The sequence below is a fragment of the Haemaphysalis longicornis genome, unplaced genomic scaffold, assembly GCF_048455015.1.
Source record: "Haemaphysalis longicornis isolate Haplotype H1 unplaced genomic scaffold, Haemaphysalis longicornis Haplotype H1 scaffold_1, whole genome shotgun sequence".
In the NCBI taxonomy this organism is placed as follows: domain Eukaryota; kingdom Metazoa; phylum Arthropoda; class Arachnida; order Ixodida; family Ixodidae; genus Haemaphysalis; species Haemaphysalis longicornis.
This window is the reverse complement of record NW_027526203.1, coordinates 326,585,061-326,602,873: the sequence shown is the minus strand read 5'-3', so window position 1 is coordinate 326,602,873 and position 17,813 is coordinate 326,585,061. Positions and strand designations below refer to the sequence as shown.

General features: G+C 44.2%; 1 protein-coding gene across 1 annotated transcript in view; it reads right to left on the bottom strand.

Moving 5' to 3' along the window:
* Positions 1-17,813, bottom strand: part of LOC144159591 (uncharacterized) — a 146,615-nt gene that overhangs the window by 59,462 nt on the left and 69,340 nt on the right. Inside the window, exons 2-7 of the mRNA XM_077691178.1 lie at positions 11,899-12,011; positions 11,709-11,794; positions 10,541-10,731; positions 8,796-8,865; positions 6,099-6,225; positions 2,934-3,119 (exon numbers count right to left, since the gene is read on the bottom strand). Of these exons, the coding sequence (XP_077547304.1) occupies positions 2,934-3,119; positions 6,099-6,225; positions 8,796-8,865; positions 10,541-10,731; positions 11,709-11,794; positions 11,899-12,011 (773 nt within the window). The remainder of the gene's footprint in view (positions 1-2,933; positions 3,120-6,098; positions 6,226-8,795; positions 8,866-10,540; positions 10,732-11,708; positions 11,795-11,898; positions 12,012-17,813) is intronic.

Here is a 17,813-nt window from a genome sequence, read left to right as displayed (position 1 = left end):
TCAGACATCTAGCTGATTTTTGCTGATATCGGTAACACATACGAATGTGTAAAAACGGTTTTACAGGGCTTCCCCCCAACCAACGCCTAAAGGGGCGAATCTGAATTTGGGGTGAATTACGCATTTTTGGAGATTCATTAATATGTATTCAGCCCGTTGTTACATCCAAGTGATTTTTTTCTCATATATGTTACCCGTACCGATGCTTGAGAACACATTTCGCATTTTTTCCCAACAAACCTGCAAAACGGCAAGCAGGATTTTCAAAATTGCTCACCTAAAGAAGTGAAAATGGCTAAGATGTGGTATCAACACCCAAACCAAAGTTCTGTACCTAGGGACTTGAAATTTCAGAAGTACATTTTTTTTTAATGGCGGAGAATGTCAGTCTAAATAAATTTTCAATACACCTCTACAGGAGTAAAAAAATTGCGAAAAGTTTCTTTCGAAAAATCTTGATTACCTCACAAGCCTGTTCACGTTCTCTCATTACCTACCACATTGGGACCGGAACTGGCACTCTTCACAGCAAGGTGTGTGGTGCCTATTCCGACGTGAAAGACACCTACTGGACTTGTTATCGTGCCAGGGGATCTACCCAATTTTTATATCCACACGTTTTACCACCCTACATTCCATGCACCTGGAAAAGCTGGGACGCTCCTCCACCGAATCTTCGCCTTATCCTGTGCTCTCGCCTCGCTCTCCACATTGCCGACGTCCGCGGCGCAATCCTGCGGAGTACCGTTTAGGCGCGTACCCGGCCTACCAGAGCGCTCTCGTTGGGAACCCGGACATGGGTCGCTTTAAATGAAATTTTGTCTATCCCTTTTGCATATGTCACGCTTACCAATGTGTACAAAATAATCTGAGGTTTTACTGCAAACGACACTTAAGAGGTAAATGGGATTTTAGTGTCAAATCACGCATTTTTATGCCTTCCTTGTAACGTGTTAGATCCGTTGATATATTTGCGCACTCGGGCATCGCCGGGTACTTCCTCTAGTGTATCAACATGTTCTTGTTCAAATGAAAATGCGTAATAGGGCTTAGTGCTGGCTATACACACTGAAGTGTAGAAATGGTGCATATATTGTACGTTTATTATTCATTATGTGCAACAAAAAGAGTCACGTTCCGTATTATGAGAGCACCCTTACTCCGAGAAGTGCTTGTTCCGTTTCTTTGCAGTGGGAGCGGCCAGACGTAATCCCAAAAGTTCAACAGCAACGGAACATACATTTCACCGGATCTCATCACAGCATTTTTGCTGCGTATATTTGAAAGCGCAAGTCCTAGAGTTCCCTTAGTTTACTGCATTTTTTACATCTGCGTACATTAAAAGTTTATAGGCAGGATTGGCTTCAGGCGTTCTCTGAACAAGTGCGGGTACGATCCATGGAATAATGTCTTATGACCATCATTTTGACCGTCATCTAGGTAAAGTGACTAAGCACCAGCTTCTCATTCTTGCGCGTAAGAAATGATACTTAGTAAATGCAACCTAAAGAAAGCAATACGCAGATTTTGAGGGAGCTAAGAGCTTTTAAACGAACCCTCACGGGAATTGCCAACACTGTGCGCTCTTTCTGACAAGGCGTACAATGTGCTGCTCCTTTTCGGAGTTCTTGGCCTTGTTGAAAGCATTTGTTTACGACACATTTCCGTTCAAGGGACCCTTTTGTAGCATGATCCTACTTTCCAATTTGCTGATGTTGGTTGTGATGACCCACTAACTAGTTCCCTGGGCTCTATTCAACGCAGTGTGGTACGCTTAACGCCCGTGTCCACTTGCGACGAAAGCGAGCGAAACCGATAGGAGTTCTGTCCCTTTGTCCCGCGGCGATCGTTTTTTTCGTTTTGTCTGGACCAAATTTTGTCGCCGCGACAGAAATCGCGTCGCTTCGTCGCAAGTGTGAACGGGCCTTAACCCTGCATAAACTTCCCTTGAACAAAACGTGTTACGACATTAGCGGTGCCATGAAGACAAAATACAACTTTGTTTAATTTGAAAGAACTAGGCTTCAGCACCTCACTCAGCTCCATTCCAGCCACGAAAGATATCTGCTAACAAAAAAAAAAAAAAGACGCGCGAGAAGTATTGAAAAACTTTCAAATTTCGCTCTTCAGTGACGTGTTCGCGGCAGGAGTGACGCCGTATGGGTCAGCACTAAAAACATAATTTTCATTGTGTTAACTGCACGTTAGCATTCAAATGGCGGGATCAAACATAACTGGAGTCCCCACTACAATAGTCCAGACATGTGTATTAGTGATGGATCACTTCGGCGACCGCCAATCGCACAAACAACATTCTGTGACGTCATAGAAAAGTTGCCGGAAAGTGGCTGGGGAGCCACCACTGTTTCACATGTTTTCTTTAATGTCTCCGTTACTAATTTTTTTGAAGTTGTGACAAAATCCGTACTACTGTTATCAGGATAAAGCAGTCTTTCTAGTGAACCAAATTTGCATTTTGTCTTCACGGCCGCCTTAAGTATAGGAGGAGTAAAGATTAAAGGTTTGAAGACCGTGACACCATCATACAACATTGCGAACAATTGTGACAGCACTGCAGTATTTCGGCGAAAGGGACGAAAAGGGTTCCGTTTGTTTTTTATTCTTCTTAACTTTAAATATTAGCCGAACAGGTTGAGTTTCGACAAACAACGGCATAACATCATGAGTGGGGCAGCAACACTATTCCTCCTACATGAGTGATAAGAATCCCCTTGAAGTTGATCGATATTATGTGTGGTCGATTGATAAGGCCACATTATTCTCTAAATATAGTCCTATGGTTCCATCAGGTTTCGGATAACTCAAGAATCCATGAATAGAATATTCGGAGGGAAGTCAACACTACGTCATGCGTGTTTGGCATGCGAAAATGACCACCCCGCTAGGCAGCCAGACAGCTGGCAGCTCTGTACCTCGAACATGAAGGTGTCAACTTCTTCCCTGATGTCTTCTTCGGTGAGGCTGCTGTCCTGAATATGGTGACTAAGCAGAAGGTCCAGGAATGCCTGCCGCCTTTTTTGACCTATCACCTGCTCTCCGATGGTGAGGCCGTCGATCACCTTCTGCTCCAGCAGCTCAGCCTTCCTTTCGCGTATCACCTGCAACGTGCCAAACGCTTTGAAGGCCTGCCTGCCAGGGAGGCGAAGAGGATACAATTTTGTGCTGCTAGCACGTGGTCCCGGGCTCGATTACCGGCAGGGCTCACGCTGCGTTTCTGATAAGACGAAATATAGAGAGTTTTCGCAGAGCGGAGAACCGGTCCCGGTACGTACCGGTACACCTGCGCATGCGCACAACCAGTTTGTTAGCTTCTTCGCAGGCGCAGTACCACCGGTCGCTTACCGGGTACCGTACCGGAACCGGTTCTCCGCTCTGCTAAAACTCTCTAATAACACGCCAAAGTGTACGGGATTTCCGTACGCCATACCCAGCACGCCCATAATGCCGTCCTTGAAGGCCGGTTTCCTCGTACGGCAGATTTCATATTGGGCTTCCAAGAAAAATCGAACAGAAAAGGGCACAAAAGAAAAAAAAATGATTTTCCTCATCACTAAAGCGTAGTGGGATGTACCAATATTGATATCACGAAAATAAAATTGCGATAAAAAAACAAGAAAGTAACAAAATGACATCCGCACATAATTATCGGGTCTATGACTCTGTAGCGAGTAGCTGGACATAGCTCGGAATACTATAGCGGAACTTATTCTAGGCCACACGAGCAGAGCCGACCCGAAGAGCGTAGAGACGTGGCCTCCCAACTCTGTAAGGGGAACTCAGACAAACCTAGGAACACGGTCAGGCTCCCTTGCCGAATGGTGTTCCGCCAAGGCCCGTGTGATGTTTACCGGGGAAGCACGGCGCCTCACCAAGACAACAGCAACAAAAACAAAAAAAAAACAATAATTCAATCTCACTGTTCTCCTCGACGGCGCCGCCCTTTGGAAGAGGCCACTGACGGTGTGCTACGGAGTTAGGGCCAGCATGAGCGTGCGCATCGTCTCAGTTCCGATCGAGTGCGCTTAATCTATGAACGGCTGGAGACTTATTACATATACATGGGCTCCCGATGCCGAGTAAGAAATGGTCTCTGTCGCAAGAGATATTTAAGATCATTCATCTGTCGTGCGTGCAAGCCTCCTAAGGTGCAGCAAACGTGCATTGAGCGCTGAATTAAGCATTCACTTTCAAGGACTGACTGGGAAAAGCAATAACTGCTTTTATCCTCATGGGAAAATGTTGATGTAGACATTATGGCTGCCTTCCTGAACAAACTGCCACCATGGGTCAATGGCTAATGCGTTCAGCATCATGACAAAAGTGTGATTCTTAGCCGCGCAGGCTGTGTTTTTTTGTTTTCTTTTAAGGAGGATAAACACAAGAAAAAAAAAACACTCGCGTCACTAAGGAGATTGCGAGTGGTAGCGCTCGCGCAACGGGAGCACCCCTTGGTTATTCTTGGTTATCTTGTTCTTCCCCTTTTTTAATTCTTGGTGTTTAGTTTGTATTTTTATTTTTAATTCTCGCACTCCCCTTTCTGCGCCACTTGCGCTGTCTAGTTTAGCCACCACTTAGGGTCAATGGAGCTAGGTTGAGCTGTCTGTTGTATAAGTGTTGCCCAGCTAGACGAGCCCGGCGCTAAGAATTCATATCCGGCGAAATACTTTGGGTGTCTATTCTCTGATGCCGTTGCGAAGTCATAAAGGAGATCAAGGCAGTACACTGCACACACACGAGGAGATAAGGCCACGAAAGCCAGAAACCGGCTATATCTACGCTAACGTCCTTTGCATACTGTCCTACTCTGTACATCCTGCAACTACCGCGTGACCGACGCGACTGCACGACATGTTGCCCAGCAACGCTCTTTCTTACTCGAGCGGCATAATTTCACTTTGTGACCTTGGTTTCCAGGCATAACACAGCAACAGTACGACAGGCGCTATTTTACAAGATGGGGCACGTAGCGATCTCGTGCCAGAACACCTCAGTGTATGAGGTTTGTGCGCACATTAAAGAACCCCAGGTAGCCCAATTAATTCGTATAGTCGACTTCGCCGTACGCTATAGACCTGGTGTAATCTGGATTCGCAAAACACGCATTAGAACTTTGCAGTCAATTATTCCAGAATGGCTCAGTTCAACAAACTTTTTTTAGTTCCAGAGTTCATCACATAGCAGTGACTCCTTTGCTGCCGCACCCAGCTGTGTCTTTCACTAAGCTTTAGAGCCTCAACTGTTATTAAGAAGTTCCTGGCTGTCGCGTCGTCTGCATGCGAAAATCCCAGCGCAACGTGACGGTATCGTGATTGCGGCAACGCTGTTGGCGGAAGTGCAACAAATCTCGCTCTGTAAAAGTGTACAAGAAACGCGCAAACGTTGACGTACAGCTCGTTTTGCAGCGGGAAGCGAATTCTGAGCCACGAAATAAAAACTTCTGGCCCCGTAAGACAGGAAAATGGAAACTTCCTGCCCTAGCAGATGCAGTCCGCCGGGGCACAATGTTTTCGCGACTGCGGCGCGACTTCTGCTATATATATGCTCCTCTTGTACTAATCACCCGGTATGGAGCATTTATGTTCCTCAATGTGCCATTTTTTCACTTGCTGTCTATCTTCATGCTACTCGGAAGCGCTACTGCTCTGTCCTTTCTGCTGTGAAAGTTTAAATGGGTGCAGCTCAAACTCCTACCTGTACAAAAGACCTGCGCATTTCTGGTGTCAGGGAACTTTTCGATTTTACAAAGTTCTCAAGCAAAGTTACCGTCGTGACTGCTTCGGGGGTCAAACACAGGTGCAGGTTTGGCGACGTTTTATGTATTTTTTTCATGGCACGCCGTTCGATGACAAGCTTTTCCTGGTGAGCATCACAGGAGAAACTCAGCATAAAACCTGCATGCCTTCATGGCTTATCGCCTGGAAAAATTTAGCGTAGTTCCTACGCATACTTTTCACTGCTAGGGCGTCAATGCACCGATAAACAAGAGATGCTCGCTGTGAAGTAACTTCGGGCGGAAGACACTGAGGTAACAGGGGAGGTTAACATGCAACTACAGCTTTCTTCCGTACGCTGCTCACCTTTCTGGTAAAGTTGTGCAGCTGTGCTAGGTTGTCTTTGAACTTTCTCCCAAACGAGGACATGTAGAAGACGTAGTTCGGCCACAGCCATGGCCGCATCACTCTCGCCATAAAGGTCTCGCCCACTCTTAAGAAAAAAGAAGCATGGTGGAAAAAAGAGAAATCTGTGGTCACAACTCAAACATGGAAGAGTTTCTGTAACACACTTCTCGTAGCATCTTCTCAGCCGTTGTCAGTTTGAAAATAAAAATGAACATGTGTCCATAACTTAATTATCAGGAAGTTTTTGTTAGGTTACAGCAATATTCTCTGCTTACAAAATTCTTGATTTCAACGCAAATTTTGTAGAAGCACAGCTAGCCTCGATGAAATCTAATGACGCATCGCCTTGTAGCGCAAAGCGAGATGGGTTGACCGTTTAGCCCCTGAGGCACTCCTGAGCTGCGGCTTCTTAGCAGCGTTTCCAAGTCGCCTATAGGATGAACTAGTTGCTCTAGGTTGGACTATTAGTGCTACCTAATTCGACAATTGAGCAAAATGTGGCCTGCGCTTGAAGAATTACGCTAGCTAGGCATGACGTTTTGTGTTGTGGAGTATGCAAGCGCAAAAAAATGGTATTCTGAATTTCGTACTCAGCCGAATTCTATACGTTCGCTTCTGAGACAGGTAACTGAGGTGCGCGTGGCGAAGCACACCGAAGAAAGTGGCCTTAGCCCGTACATGGAAATTTCGAAAGGTAACGGCACAGTAGTGAAGTAGCTCCACTGGGTGCAATAATGTAATTAGGCCTGTGCTAAAACGCATTTATAGTCCATAACATGTAAAGTCAGTAAATAAAACAATACAAGAGGAAAAAAAGGAACTATTGCAAAGGTTTCAAGGATATTATCTTTCCGGTCGCTCCGACGTCCTCCGTTGAGAATCGCTGGCTTTCTATTGCAAAAGCCAAGTTGCAGCCTAGCCACTCTGTCGTGTGACGGCTGCTGTGTTTAAGGTTATAGGTCGCCCACCGTATTTGTGTACCCCACCTCCGAACAGTGACCAGCCATTGAGTGCAGCAATTTCTCGGAATGAAGGAACAAACGTCGAACCTGAAAACTGAATAAATCAAGATTTAACAGAACCGAGGCAGTGGAGGTAAAATGTGAGTTTTCCATACTCGCTCTCACTGCACCCTAAAGGCACCGTCCGTAGTATTGACGCAACCATTAACGCGCCCATGGGATAACGATGGCTAAAACACCCTTCAATTAAATCAGAAATACTCCTAAGTACTTCTGCTGTTCCACTCCTTTACTTGTCTCTGGAATGACAATCGACGCGATTAATGAAGCTAATTCTGCCAGACGACTACCCTCATGCGCTTTGTCCCAATTTTTTCGCAATACTTAATAAACTAGCCAAGAAAAGATGTGGTCCTGGGAATTGACAAGACACACGCGTGGCAGGGCAAGCATCTTTCCTGTCCCGTCTCGTGTCTACGCTTTTTCTTCACTTTTTTATTGTATGTGATAAAAAAACGCTTTACCAGCGGGCTTAAAAACTGCACTACAAACTCGATTTTTTTATGTGGTATACGCGATCGAAACATGAGCTGCGCATGCCAATGGGAGGTTAAAGGGGAATTCTGAAAGTACAGACGTATGATAGCATTGTCGCCCTTGCCACTTTAATCTCGAGATTTGTGTAATTCAGTTGGCAGAACAGATACAATGAAAATGCAGAGTGACCCATTAGCATTCATTTTCTTTCGGCCACTGGTACTCTAGAAAGGACTAATCGGTAATCTAATCTGATATGAGTATTGCAACAAAACTGGATTTCGGAGAAGTTCAATTGAAAATTTGGATTGTTAGTTTTCTAGAGGCTTTGATAAATACCAATGTGTTTTTAATCTAAAATGTGCGTGGCCGCTATGAATAATAGGTTTTCTGTTCTGTTGAAATTTTTAAGAGCCGTCATGACGAAACCTAATCCGAGCAATTGTTACGTTTTGCAAGCTGCTTAAAATAACAGCGTATAAGAGAAGAAATGAGGTCGATTTCTCCAGCTTATACGCCGGCAGCGATACAAAAATTAGAATAACGTTTTCTCTACTGTCAGCGGAGTTCTGTTGATTTCTAGCAGAAACTTTTTGAGTACTCAGAATACAAAAATACCAAGTGACACAGCGACATAGGTGAAGCAGTATTGGAAGTAGGCACAGTCCGTGAAATGACCGCCTCAATGCAAAACAGGCACTTAACGAGATAAACTATTCCGATAGCTCTCTAAATACCATGACTCCGCTGCTGATTTTTCATCAAAAGTCGGAACACTACAATACGAGTCGAAAATAATACAAATCTCTGGTATGCTAATAACACTAAAATTCAAGCCTCCTTCAAAACTCCCTAACGCAATACTGCCAAAGTTGTGGGCTGCCTTTCGAAATCTGTTGTTTTTTTACTGACTTATGCGCACTGCATAGCGATACTGGATTGAGCTGAGAACATGCATTACTTCATAGTTACAAAGTACGACTTACGATGTAGCCGCTGGTAGATTTGCTTGTTACGAAAAAATTCAGTGCTTTTATAAACTTATAAATATCCCTTTTTCTGGTTGAGCCTTTTACGTTTTATGCTAATCACTATTTATTTATTACGCCGAAAGAATGCAACTGTGGGTAAACTGTGCTGATATTAAAATACTTACTCATACAGGGAGCGAACGTAGTGAGAATTGCTGTTTAATTGAGCATCAACTTTCACCCCCATTGCTGTTTCTGAAAAGGAAAAAAAAAGCCAGACACATGTAATGACGTGGTTAATTATCAATATATGTAAGCGGTCGCCTACTACAAATGTCACCAGGGTACCTTTTCTCCTGAATTAATCAAACAACTCGACCCATCCTACCCACACACTTAGCTTTTGTCGTGTATTTATGCTTGTAGCATTACCCAAATAGATAATGTGATACAAACGTAACGTATTAACGCTCCGGAAAAAACTACAACAGAGACTACGAAACCGTAATTTCATACCTTCATTGCTTGCTGATACACACAAAAATATTTGCAAAGGAGATTTTCAGCCAAAAAATACCCCGTTGCTGGACTTCCCCCCAAGGACTTTCTGGAGTCCCTGCACCAAGCACATATATGCCGGAGGTGTGTCTGGCTGTTATATGAACACAATAGTCGTTCCCGGGCTACTTAAACCCGAAAATTTTGTTCTGTCTGTCTGTCTGTTTGTCTGTCTGTCTGTCTGTCTGTCTTTCGATTCATGTAACGAGAAGGTTATATGGGCAAAAAATTTCCGAACCAGTAAATCTGATACCATACTTCATCCTTATCAACATTTTTCAGCAAAAGAAAAACAATCGGCATATTTGACGCGAAAAATCAATACGTAACTGGTGCTAGTCAGTGTTCTTGTAACTGAAAATAGATGGAGGCTCGATATTTGCGAGAGCAAATAAAAAATACGCGTTGAAAACATTTCGATCCAAAATACAAAAAGAGCCCACGCCCGAGCCTAGACCTCGTGACGACATTCGAAGTAGAAGAGTAAGGAATGCTTCTAATAGATGGCGCGCGAGAAGTGGAATAGAGAAAAAATTAAAGCCAGTTCTATGCCAGTGAAATCTGCCGAAACAACGGAGCTGACGTTGGCATGCTGGCGGCCCCCTCACGCACAGGCGGGGGTCGCCCACAACGCCACTCGCCGCTGTATGCACGTACTCGACGCTGACCCACGGAGGTCTGGTAGTTCATCGGTGCATATAACATGGCTGGAGGTGGACGTGCGCCACGTGCCGAAATCTCGCACTGGACCGCCGTCGAGGTGGTGGCGCCATCTGTCTGCTCAGCGGGGTACCTTCGCCTGGACGGCCGTTGAGGCGGTGGCGTTATTTGCCGGCCCAGTGAGGTACCTTCGCCTGGCGGGAAGGGCATCACCTTCGCCTTCGTGACGGGCATTATCGCCGGACATTGCGAGCCCCTAAACAGCGCAGCTGTTAACTGAATTCACTTGAGCAAACCTACACCGTGTTTATGGTGGGAGGTGCGAGACGGGAAGGAAATAGCTTGAAAGTTGGGTGGGGAATAAAAGAGAGGCATTGACGTGGCAGGGGCAGCAGGCGGTTATCGTGTTTCCACTACACTTGCAACGAAGTGAACAGATGCACGGAGAAGTTTTTAGTAGTTTGTCGGAGACGTTTACTCCTATATATTATATATATAAAGAATCCATAGAAGACAGGATATAGAGAAGCTCCATAGAAGACAGATTTGCGCTGGACCCGCCTTATTCTCTTGTTGCGTTCCTATCAGAATGTTGCCCGTGGCCCTTTTATTCTAGCGATTAATGAATGTTTTTTTTTGTTTGCGTGCACAAGCCCACTTCGAACTCTTATAGCGAAGAGCAAGGGGTTCGCGTGAAACAACGAGAACTCACCGCAGATGATGTCCAGCGTGCAGAGTGTGACCAGAGGAACAATGTCGATGTACTTTTTGTTCTGCTGCTCCTTGAGGTTTTTGACAAATATAACGGCCTGCTCGTTGAACACCGGAATGAAGTCTTCCAGTATCCGAAAGTGGAAGGCCGGAGTCAGCATCTTTCTTCTCCGTCGCCATTTGTTGCCTGAACTGCGAAGCCGGTTGGGCACATTAGCACCGTGTATACGTTGACATTCTAGGTTTTAAGTCTTTTGAAGAAATAGCACCCCTGTTAATTTTGAACATTGCCGCTGTTACGACCTCAACAGAATTACGCGTTTGCGTGAACCTGATTTTGCTGATACACATCGGGCATCACAGTGTGTGCTACTTACCGGTTTATTTTGCAACAATGAAAATACTGATATTTTGTGTGCCTACGGAGGAAATTACTCAGTAAATTAATGATTGGTTTCGGGATTAGTTTAAAACCCAAAACAACCATCATGCCAATTTGCACATGAAGGACTTCCGTTTTACGTCAGGTGACTGTATTTCCATGTAGTGTACGCTCAGCCTCATCATCTACCTTACGCCCAAGTTTACTAAGACGCTTGATCGCTTACTGTCTTTAAAGGTTGCTGCTGTGGTTCCTCTTTCCATGGATTTCATCCCTTCCATCGATTAGTACGCCCCCCACATTTATGTCCCATAGTTCATCTCCGGTATAGGTACTCGTTCGTGCGTTGATATATACTGAAACGTTCGTATTGTTATTAGTACTATTAAGATATTTTAATAATTACTATATGCAGTAACTTATGCATATATATATATATATATATATATATATATATATATATATATATATATATATAATTGTGGAATCCGTGGATTGCACACTATAAAAAAACACGTGCAATGGATATGTAATTTGCAGCATAGTTTTTGCAAAATATTGCCGGTAACTTTTTCGCACCAGTCTGATTTGCTACGCAAAAAACACGAGATGCTTCCGCCTAAATTTCAGAGGCTTCTATTGATAATGGTTCGGTATTGTCTGTGATATACATCCGGAGATGGAGAAAAACTCCACTCACTCTGTCACTCGCTCCCTCACTCACTCACTCACTCACCCACAGAATGGACTTTAAGTTGAAAACATCAAGAAACTGAATATATCTCACCTTGTTAATAAACCGGTGCCCAACCAGGGGTGTAATAATGTGTAGTCAAAAGATTTATCTAAAACTGTATTACTACTTAATATGACCTGAAACCACGGAGAGAGAAAAAAAAAGCAAAAGGGTGCATTAGTTCAGAGTGCACTTAACAAGCGGCAGGACGAAAACAAAATGTCGGCTGAAACCCTCTCACCTCTACTGTTTCTGCCTTGAAGAAAGACACCACAGGCCTGAAGCCCAGCCAGAACCTGAAGATTCTGTCTTTGTCGTGTATTTGGGCTAACCCGCACATTGTTTGCAGCAGCACTGAAAGAGAAAAAAAAAGCAATCATGTACGTCAGGAGGTGCCTGCTCTCAAAATAAAGTGCATTCCAAATAGAACACATCCAAACACATTCAAACACTCACAAAAACAATTACCGCAGTCACAAAGCCGGTCCTTCCGAAGAACGAATGGTAATTGTGCAGTGCTTTTTCAAGCGTCACGTTTTTGTAGCGCCAGTAGCGTGCTTAGCATCAGACGAGGGTATAACCAATCACCAACATATCTTACGAGTGAACAGATGGGTAAGTTGGCCCCAAAATGCACTCGCATTCCTGGGTATTTTAAAAGCATAAAACCCGCCCGAATTCACTACAATTCGTAGGGAAAAAAGTAACTCTAATTAAAATTCATAAAGGTAGAAAATACGAGGCTCAGTTTATAAGAGTAACCAATCCCGTTTTGCTGTGTCTCGTTCCTGCCTTCGATATCTGGTGCTACTTCTCCCTACGTGCTTGCATTCAGTGCCGCGTTATCTGTCCAGAATCTGCCCAAAATCTGTCCAGAATCTGTCCAGAATCTGCCCAGAAATGAGGTTGCAATTCTCTTTCAAACAACTTGCGATTACTAGTTCTATGGCTTAGGCTTACGTTAGTTTACTTAAGGGTACGGCGAAATTGTAAGAATGCCTAGGCGCCTGTTACAAAGCATACTAAACTGTTTATTAAAATAGCATAAACTGCTTGCTTTCGAAGGCAATTTCGGACAAACGAAGCAACCGCGCACCCCAAGAAAAAGCCTGGCACTCTACACTCCCTTTCCTATTGACGTTGCGGCACAATGAAAATTAAAATTCTGAAGTAATAGTGTACGACTGATTCATTTTTATTTTCCCTGACTTGGAACAAAAATCACTTTTAGTCGGTGCAGCGTGTTTTGACTTCAAGCAGAGATAGATTGCGTGTCCGAGCCTTGCCAGCTTTATATAGTTGTTGCGTTCAATTTCTCGCTCGTGTGACGAAAATAAGACTCCCAGCCGACAGATGAAATGTTTGAGTGATTTCCAGCATTTGTGAAGCCGAGTAGCTGTTCCTGTAAACTTTACGTGTAAAAGCTACAGAGCTGTTCGGCATAACGTTAAAGCTTAGAATGGCAGAGGGAGAATATAGCTTTATAATGGCCCGTGAGTTTAGCTGGACACGAATCACTAATCACATCATTTATCCATCGCCTAGAAGAATTCGTTTCCCTTAGTGACAAATACGGGCACCAGCCGTCACTAATGTTTACTTTCATTATTGTAGGATGTTTAAAGGGACTCTACAACGCTTTAAGTAAATGCTTTCACTCTCCTTCGCGTCTTGAAGCACTGCGAAAGTTATAGTTGTCGCCAGATCGGAGCGGCACTGCGTGATCTGCTCGTCGCAGCAAATGGGCCTTCCGTTTCTGGTTTGCTTTGTGACTTTCCTTTTAAAGTGGCTATCGAATGCGTCCATTGCTGCAAATGAAGGAAAGCCGGCTAGTAGCCGCTAAATCGCTGTAATGACGTAATTCCAGCGCTCGAAGAACGTCAAGACCGAGAAAGAGAAAAATATTTTGAGCAAGTTTTTCAGTTCTCTGATCGGCAAAGATCAGTCATTTCTGACTGAGGTACTTTGCGACCGCCTAATCTAAGTACTGGATGTGTTGGTTAACTACGTCCTGCAAGCATTTAAGATTTCGAACAAAGTTGAAGAAAGTGTTGCAGGGTCCCTTTAAGCTCGATGCTTTAGTTCTTTTAGTTTGGGCTTCAAAATTAACGAGGCAGAACACGCAGCTGAGTGTGACTAACTAGGAGAGCGACAAGCTTTGTTGCCAAAGGGTAGCTTGGAAGCTGGAAACGTGTTATTACTGGGGGCACCGGAAACAAAATAACAGCTATTGGGCCCTTGAACCAGGAAATCTAAAAGCTCACCCGCATTCAAACCGAACGGTGGGCAACATTCGGTCGAATAAAAAAAAAAAGAATGCGAAATCATCGCAAAGGTAGCGACTCCACAAGGATGTATTCTAAGAAAATCAACCATGAATTTACATTAAAAAGAAGGAAGTATTTCAAGAAAACCAACCGTGAATTTACATTGAAAAGAGGCTACATGTGTACATAGAGCTATTTTTCAGGCATACATATAATCAAGCTTTCTTGATCAGACACCTCAGTATATATTTAATACATATCATTACAACAATTTTTCGCCGCCCTAAAAAAACAGTATACAGCTTCACCACCTTTTTCCGAATGTTCGTAGCACCACCTCCTCCCTTCTAAATGGAGAAAATTATGGAAAATTTTAGTCTTTGCAACGGGCCCCTTTTGCTTCGTTTTTTTTTTTGTACTTTATGGCACAGTACTGTTAATAAACGATGCCTGACATGAAATAAGCAAACACAGCATGAAGCCAGTATTCCCAAAAACTAATAATTTTCAATACTTGTTCAAGGAGGCCTTTGCATTTATGGTTGTAGGTTAGAACCCACAATATGTTACTTATACGAGCTCGCCGTACTATTGGCATCGACACTTATGGCCTACCCATTGTCGCCCGTTTTTTTATATGTCTAGCAAGAAAGTACATGAACTCTTAAGTGAGGTACCCACCTTAGTGTGCAAGAATAACGCGAAAATATTGTTGCAAGCAGCAGACGCAGAACGTAGCACGTATGTATTTTACACGATGCGGTATTTGGCTATGCCCATTGAAGAGATGAGAGCGTCGGTTGGCGTGTTGGCTACATTGGCCTCCTTTCAACTAGTTTTCTTCTTTCCAATTCCATATAAGAGTGGACAGACCAGGTGCTGTCCTTACTCCAAATCTGACGCCCTCGCTACCGTTCACTTACGTGACGACACCCTCACCATCCTCAATGTACACACCCTGGTTGTCACAACAGCCGAAGAGACAGCCATAGTTACAGCAGAAGCACAGGCATGGAATACATCCTCCCAGTTATCAGCGAATACCAAAACCCCTGCGTCATCTCCAAGGTCACATATCCTAAGCCGCACTTAGCATCCTCAAGACCACTGATTCGCTCTCAGAGATTCACAGCACTTCCTGCGCCACACCAGCCACACTTTACCACGTAACATGGGACAGAACAAACACCAATTTTGCTCCCCAACCATTCCCCCTCCATTAAGCAGTGGGACGACACATAGACCAGCTCCCGGATGGAAGTCTAGAAGACTCTGGTCTCTCGAGCCTGGGCAGCGCACAGCTAACAGCAGTATGCGGACTTAGGCACTTCCCCCATAGGAGAAACGGCTTCAACCACCCCATCGTTTTGCTCAACAAAGTTTATTCCTTGTCGTGCTCCTATTTATTTCGTCAGTCCCGTTCTAAGTTAGCCCAGTTCGTTCCGATATACACCACGCTGCATAATAGACAGCACTTACCTTAATAAAAACACTTCTTCTTAACATTTTTCTAATAGGCTCAAATTGTACACAGGGCTGAGACGAATTCATCGTCACGACACGAGAAAAAAGTGGAAACTGCGCGAGATGAACAATTCGGAGCAAATGTGCCTAATCTCCTACTGTTCTCGCCACGGGTGTTCTACGCCTATGGAGATGCAGTAATAGTTGTTTTGAAGCGGGATTTTCATACACAGCTGTGACTTCTCCAAAACAACATAAAGTTTCAGAAAATAAAAGAGCCAATAAAAAAATCTGTAAAAGTAGTCCCTGGTACATGAAGCTATACAAGCAGCTAAAGAACAAGGAAAGCAAAACGTAATGCCAGCCACTCCGAAGCACGCGTTGATATAAAATGCCTACCCTTTCTTGACATCTTTTCAGACAATTCTATTTCCCCTCGTTGAGAACAACGCTACATTCGTCTTCCATAGGGAACCAGGATAGGCGTTTGTCACCATGCCCATGTCTGCGGCTTTTTCGATTATTTTTTCCATTTCTTTCGATTATTTTTTCCATTTCTTTCTTTCTTCTCCGCCACAAGATGTTGAAGCCACAGTCGGCAAGATATACTTTAGCTTTGGAAGCAAAAATTGAGTTGCTGAGAATAGCAGTGCGAGCAGATCGATTTCAGCAATGGTATCAGGTTTTATTTCACTATTTTATATCCATAAATTGTTGGATGAAACGTAGAAAGGGGGACGTAGAGTTCAATATATCTTCCCTAGTGTCCATTTTTCTCGCGGTGACGACAACGCTACACTATGAAAAATTCTCTGACTTCACGGTAAACCCTGCACGAGTTCTGGTGACTTCTTATAGCTGGTCATATGATTGAAAAGGACAATTTTTTTACTTGTTAGCTAAGTATGATTATCTTGGATTCCGGACTTCCGGCTCTGGCTTTACAACGTTGTTCTGGCTTCAGAAATCACGCAACACTACATACTAAGCAGGAAGATTCTGCCGGGACTACACTAACTGGTGAAGAAAACGCAGCAAACGCCTTTCAGGTCGCTTCAAATTAATACTTATTCCCACTCCATTAGAATGAACTTACTCTTTACCAACCAGAATGAGTCACTATGCAATGAGAAAAGTAGTGTGGGTTCATCCGCATCTGTAGAGTTCGCGGATAGCATAGATGGTAAATGCAGCAGCTCCGTTACAAAACGCCGCCACAACGACGAACTAACCGTATCGCGTTTCTTATTTCCACACCTAACGTAGGTGTTGGCGCGCAGCAAACGGCGGACGAACCTCTGATGAGCGATACGATAACGAACTCTGAGAGTCAACCAATGCTGGAACAGAAAAGGAGCGTAAACAACAGAGAAGATAACTTTTGGAGACCATGCAAGAGAAGTCATGAATAATGCACCCAAAATAGGAATCATACGCAGGGTAAATGGGGATGATCCGTCAGAGCAGCAAGCGATGACTGCTTGGTTTGTTGCAATCGCTCAACCAAAATGACCGGCTTTTACATACAAGACGTTTCTCAGCGCTGCGTGTGTGCAACCGAAGGAACGTGGCGCCATGTTGCCAGTTTGCCCATGCCCTGAAGTGTGCAAAGAATGTGTGAAGACTAGCGCAGAAACGTAATACTAGTAACTCTCGACGGAAAGCTGGCCCGCCAGGCCAATCGGCGATTAAACACAAGCGCAAGAAATTGTCGTTTCCCCTAACGAATAAGAACTGCACCGTACTTAGTGGCGAAATGTTCTCGTTGTATAGTTTTCCCGCTGCCAATAAAACTTGGTTAAAATTAGCTTTTGTAATCCTGAGCGTTCTTAGCTCTCATGCATGTTTTTCTATTACAGGAGCGGTTGGTTTATAACCAGCGCTCTTATGTGGTTTTTATAACTATAACACCTCAGAAGAGCGCTTCCCAGGTGAGCTAGACGGCAGACGCCACTATCTCACCCACTGCTACAGAGCAATTTCAACACCACCCCCCCCCCCCTCCCAATTTACGTGTCGAGTCCTCACCGTCGCTTCCTACCCACTCACAATAAAATAAACAGGCAATAAAACGAGCAAATGTGCGAGCAAATCTTAGAAAATAGTAAAAACATCTTGATTATCTAATATTCCAGCTCCATATACAAACTCAACCGCCACGCCCCCTCCTCCCGCTCCCCCCCCCCCCCCCAAAAAAAAACAAATTACACCATCTTCCTGTAGGGGAACCCTGAGTAGTATGCGAAGCAGCCATGGGGTCGATTGAAGTTCCCATTAGCTTTCAGTTCGTCGTTTCCGTTGACGTTCAGCTTCGCGTGCCTTCGTTGTATCAGTAGCTTCTTGACGTAGTTTGAATGAGTGAAGGACATCAGGCGCGTTCGTGGGGCATGTTCCTGTCTCGTATTGTAGCGCAGTGGGAAGAGCG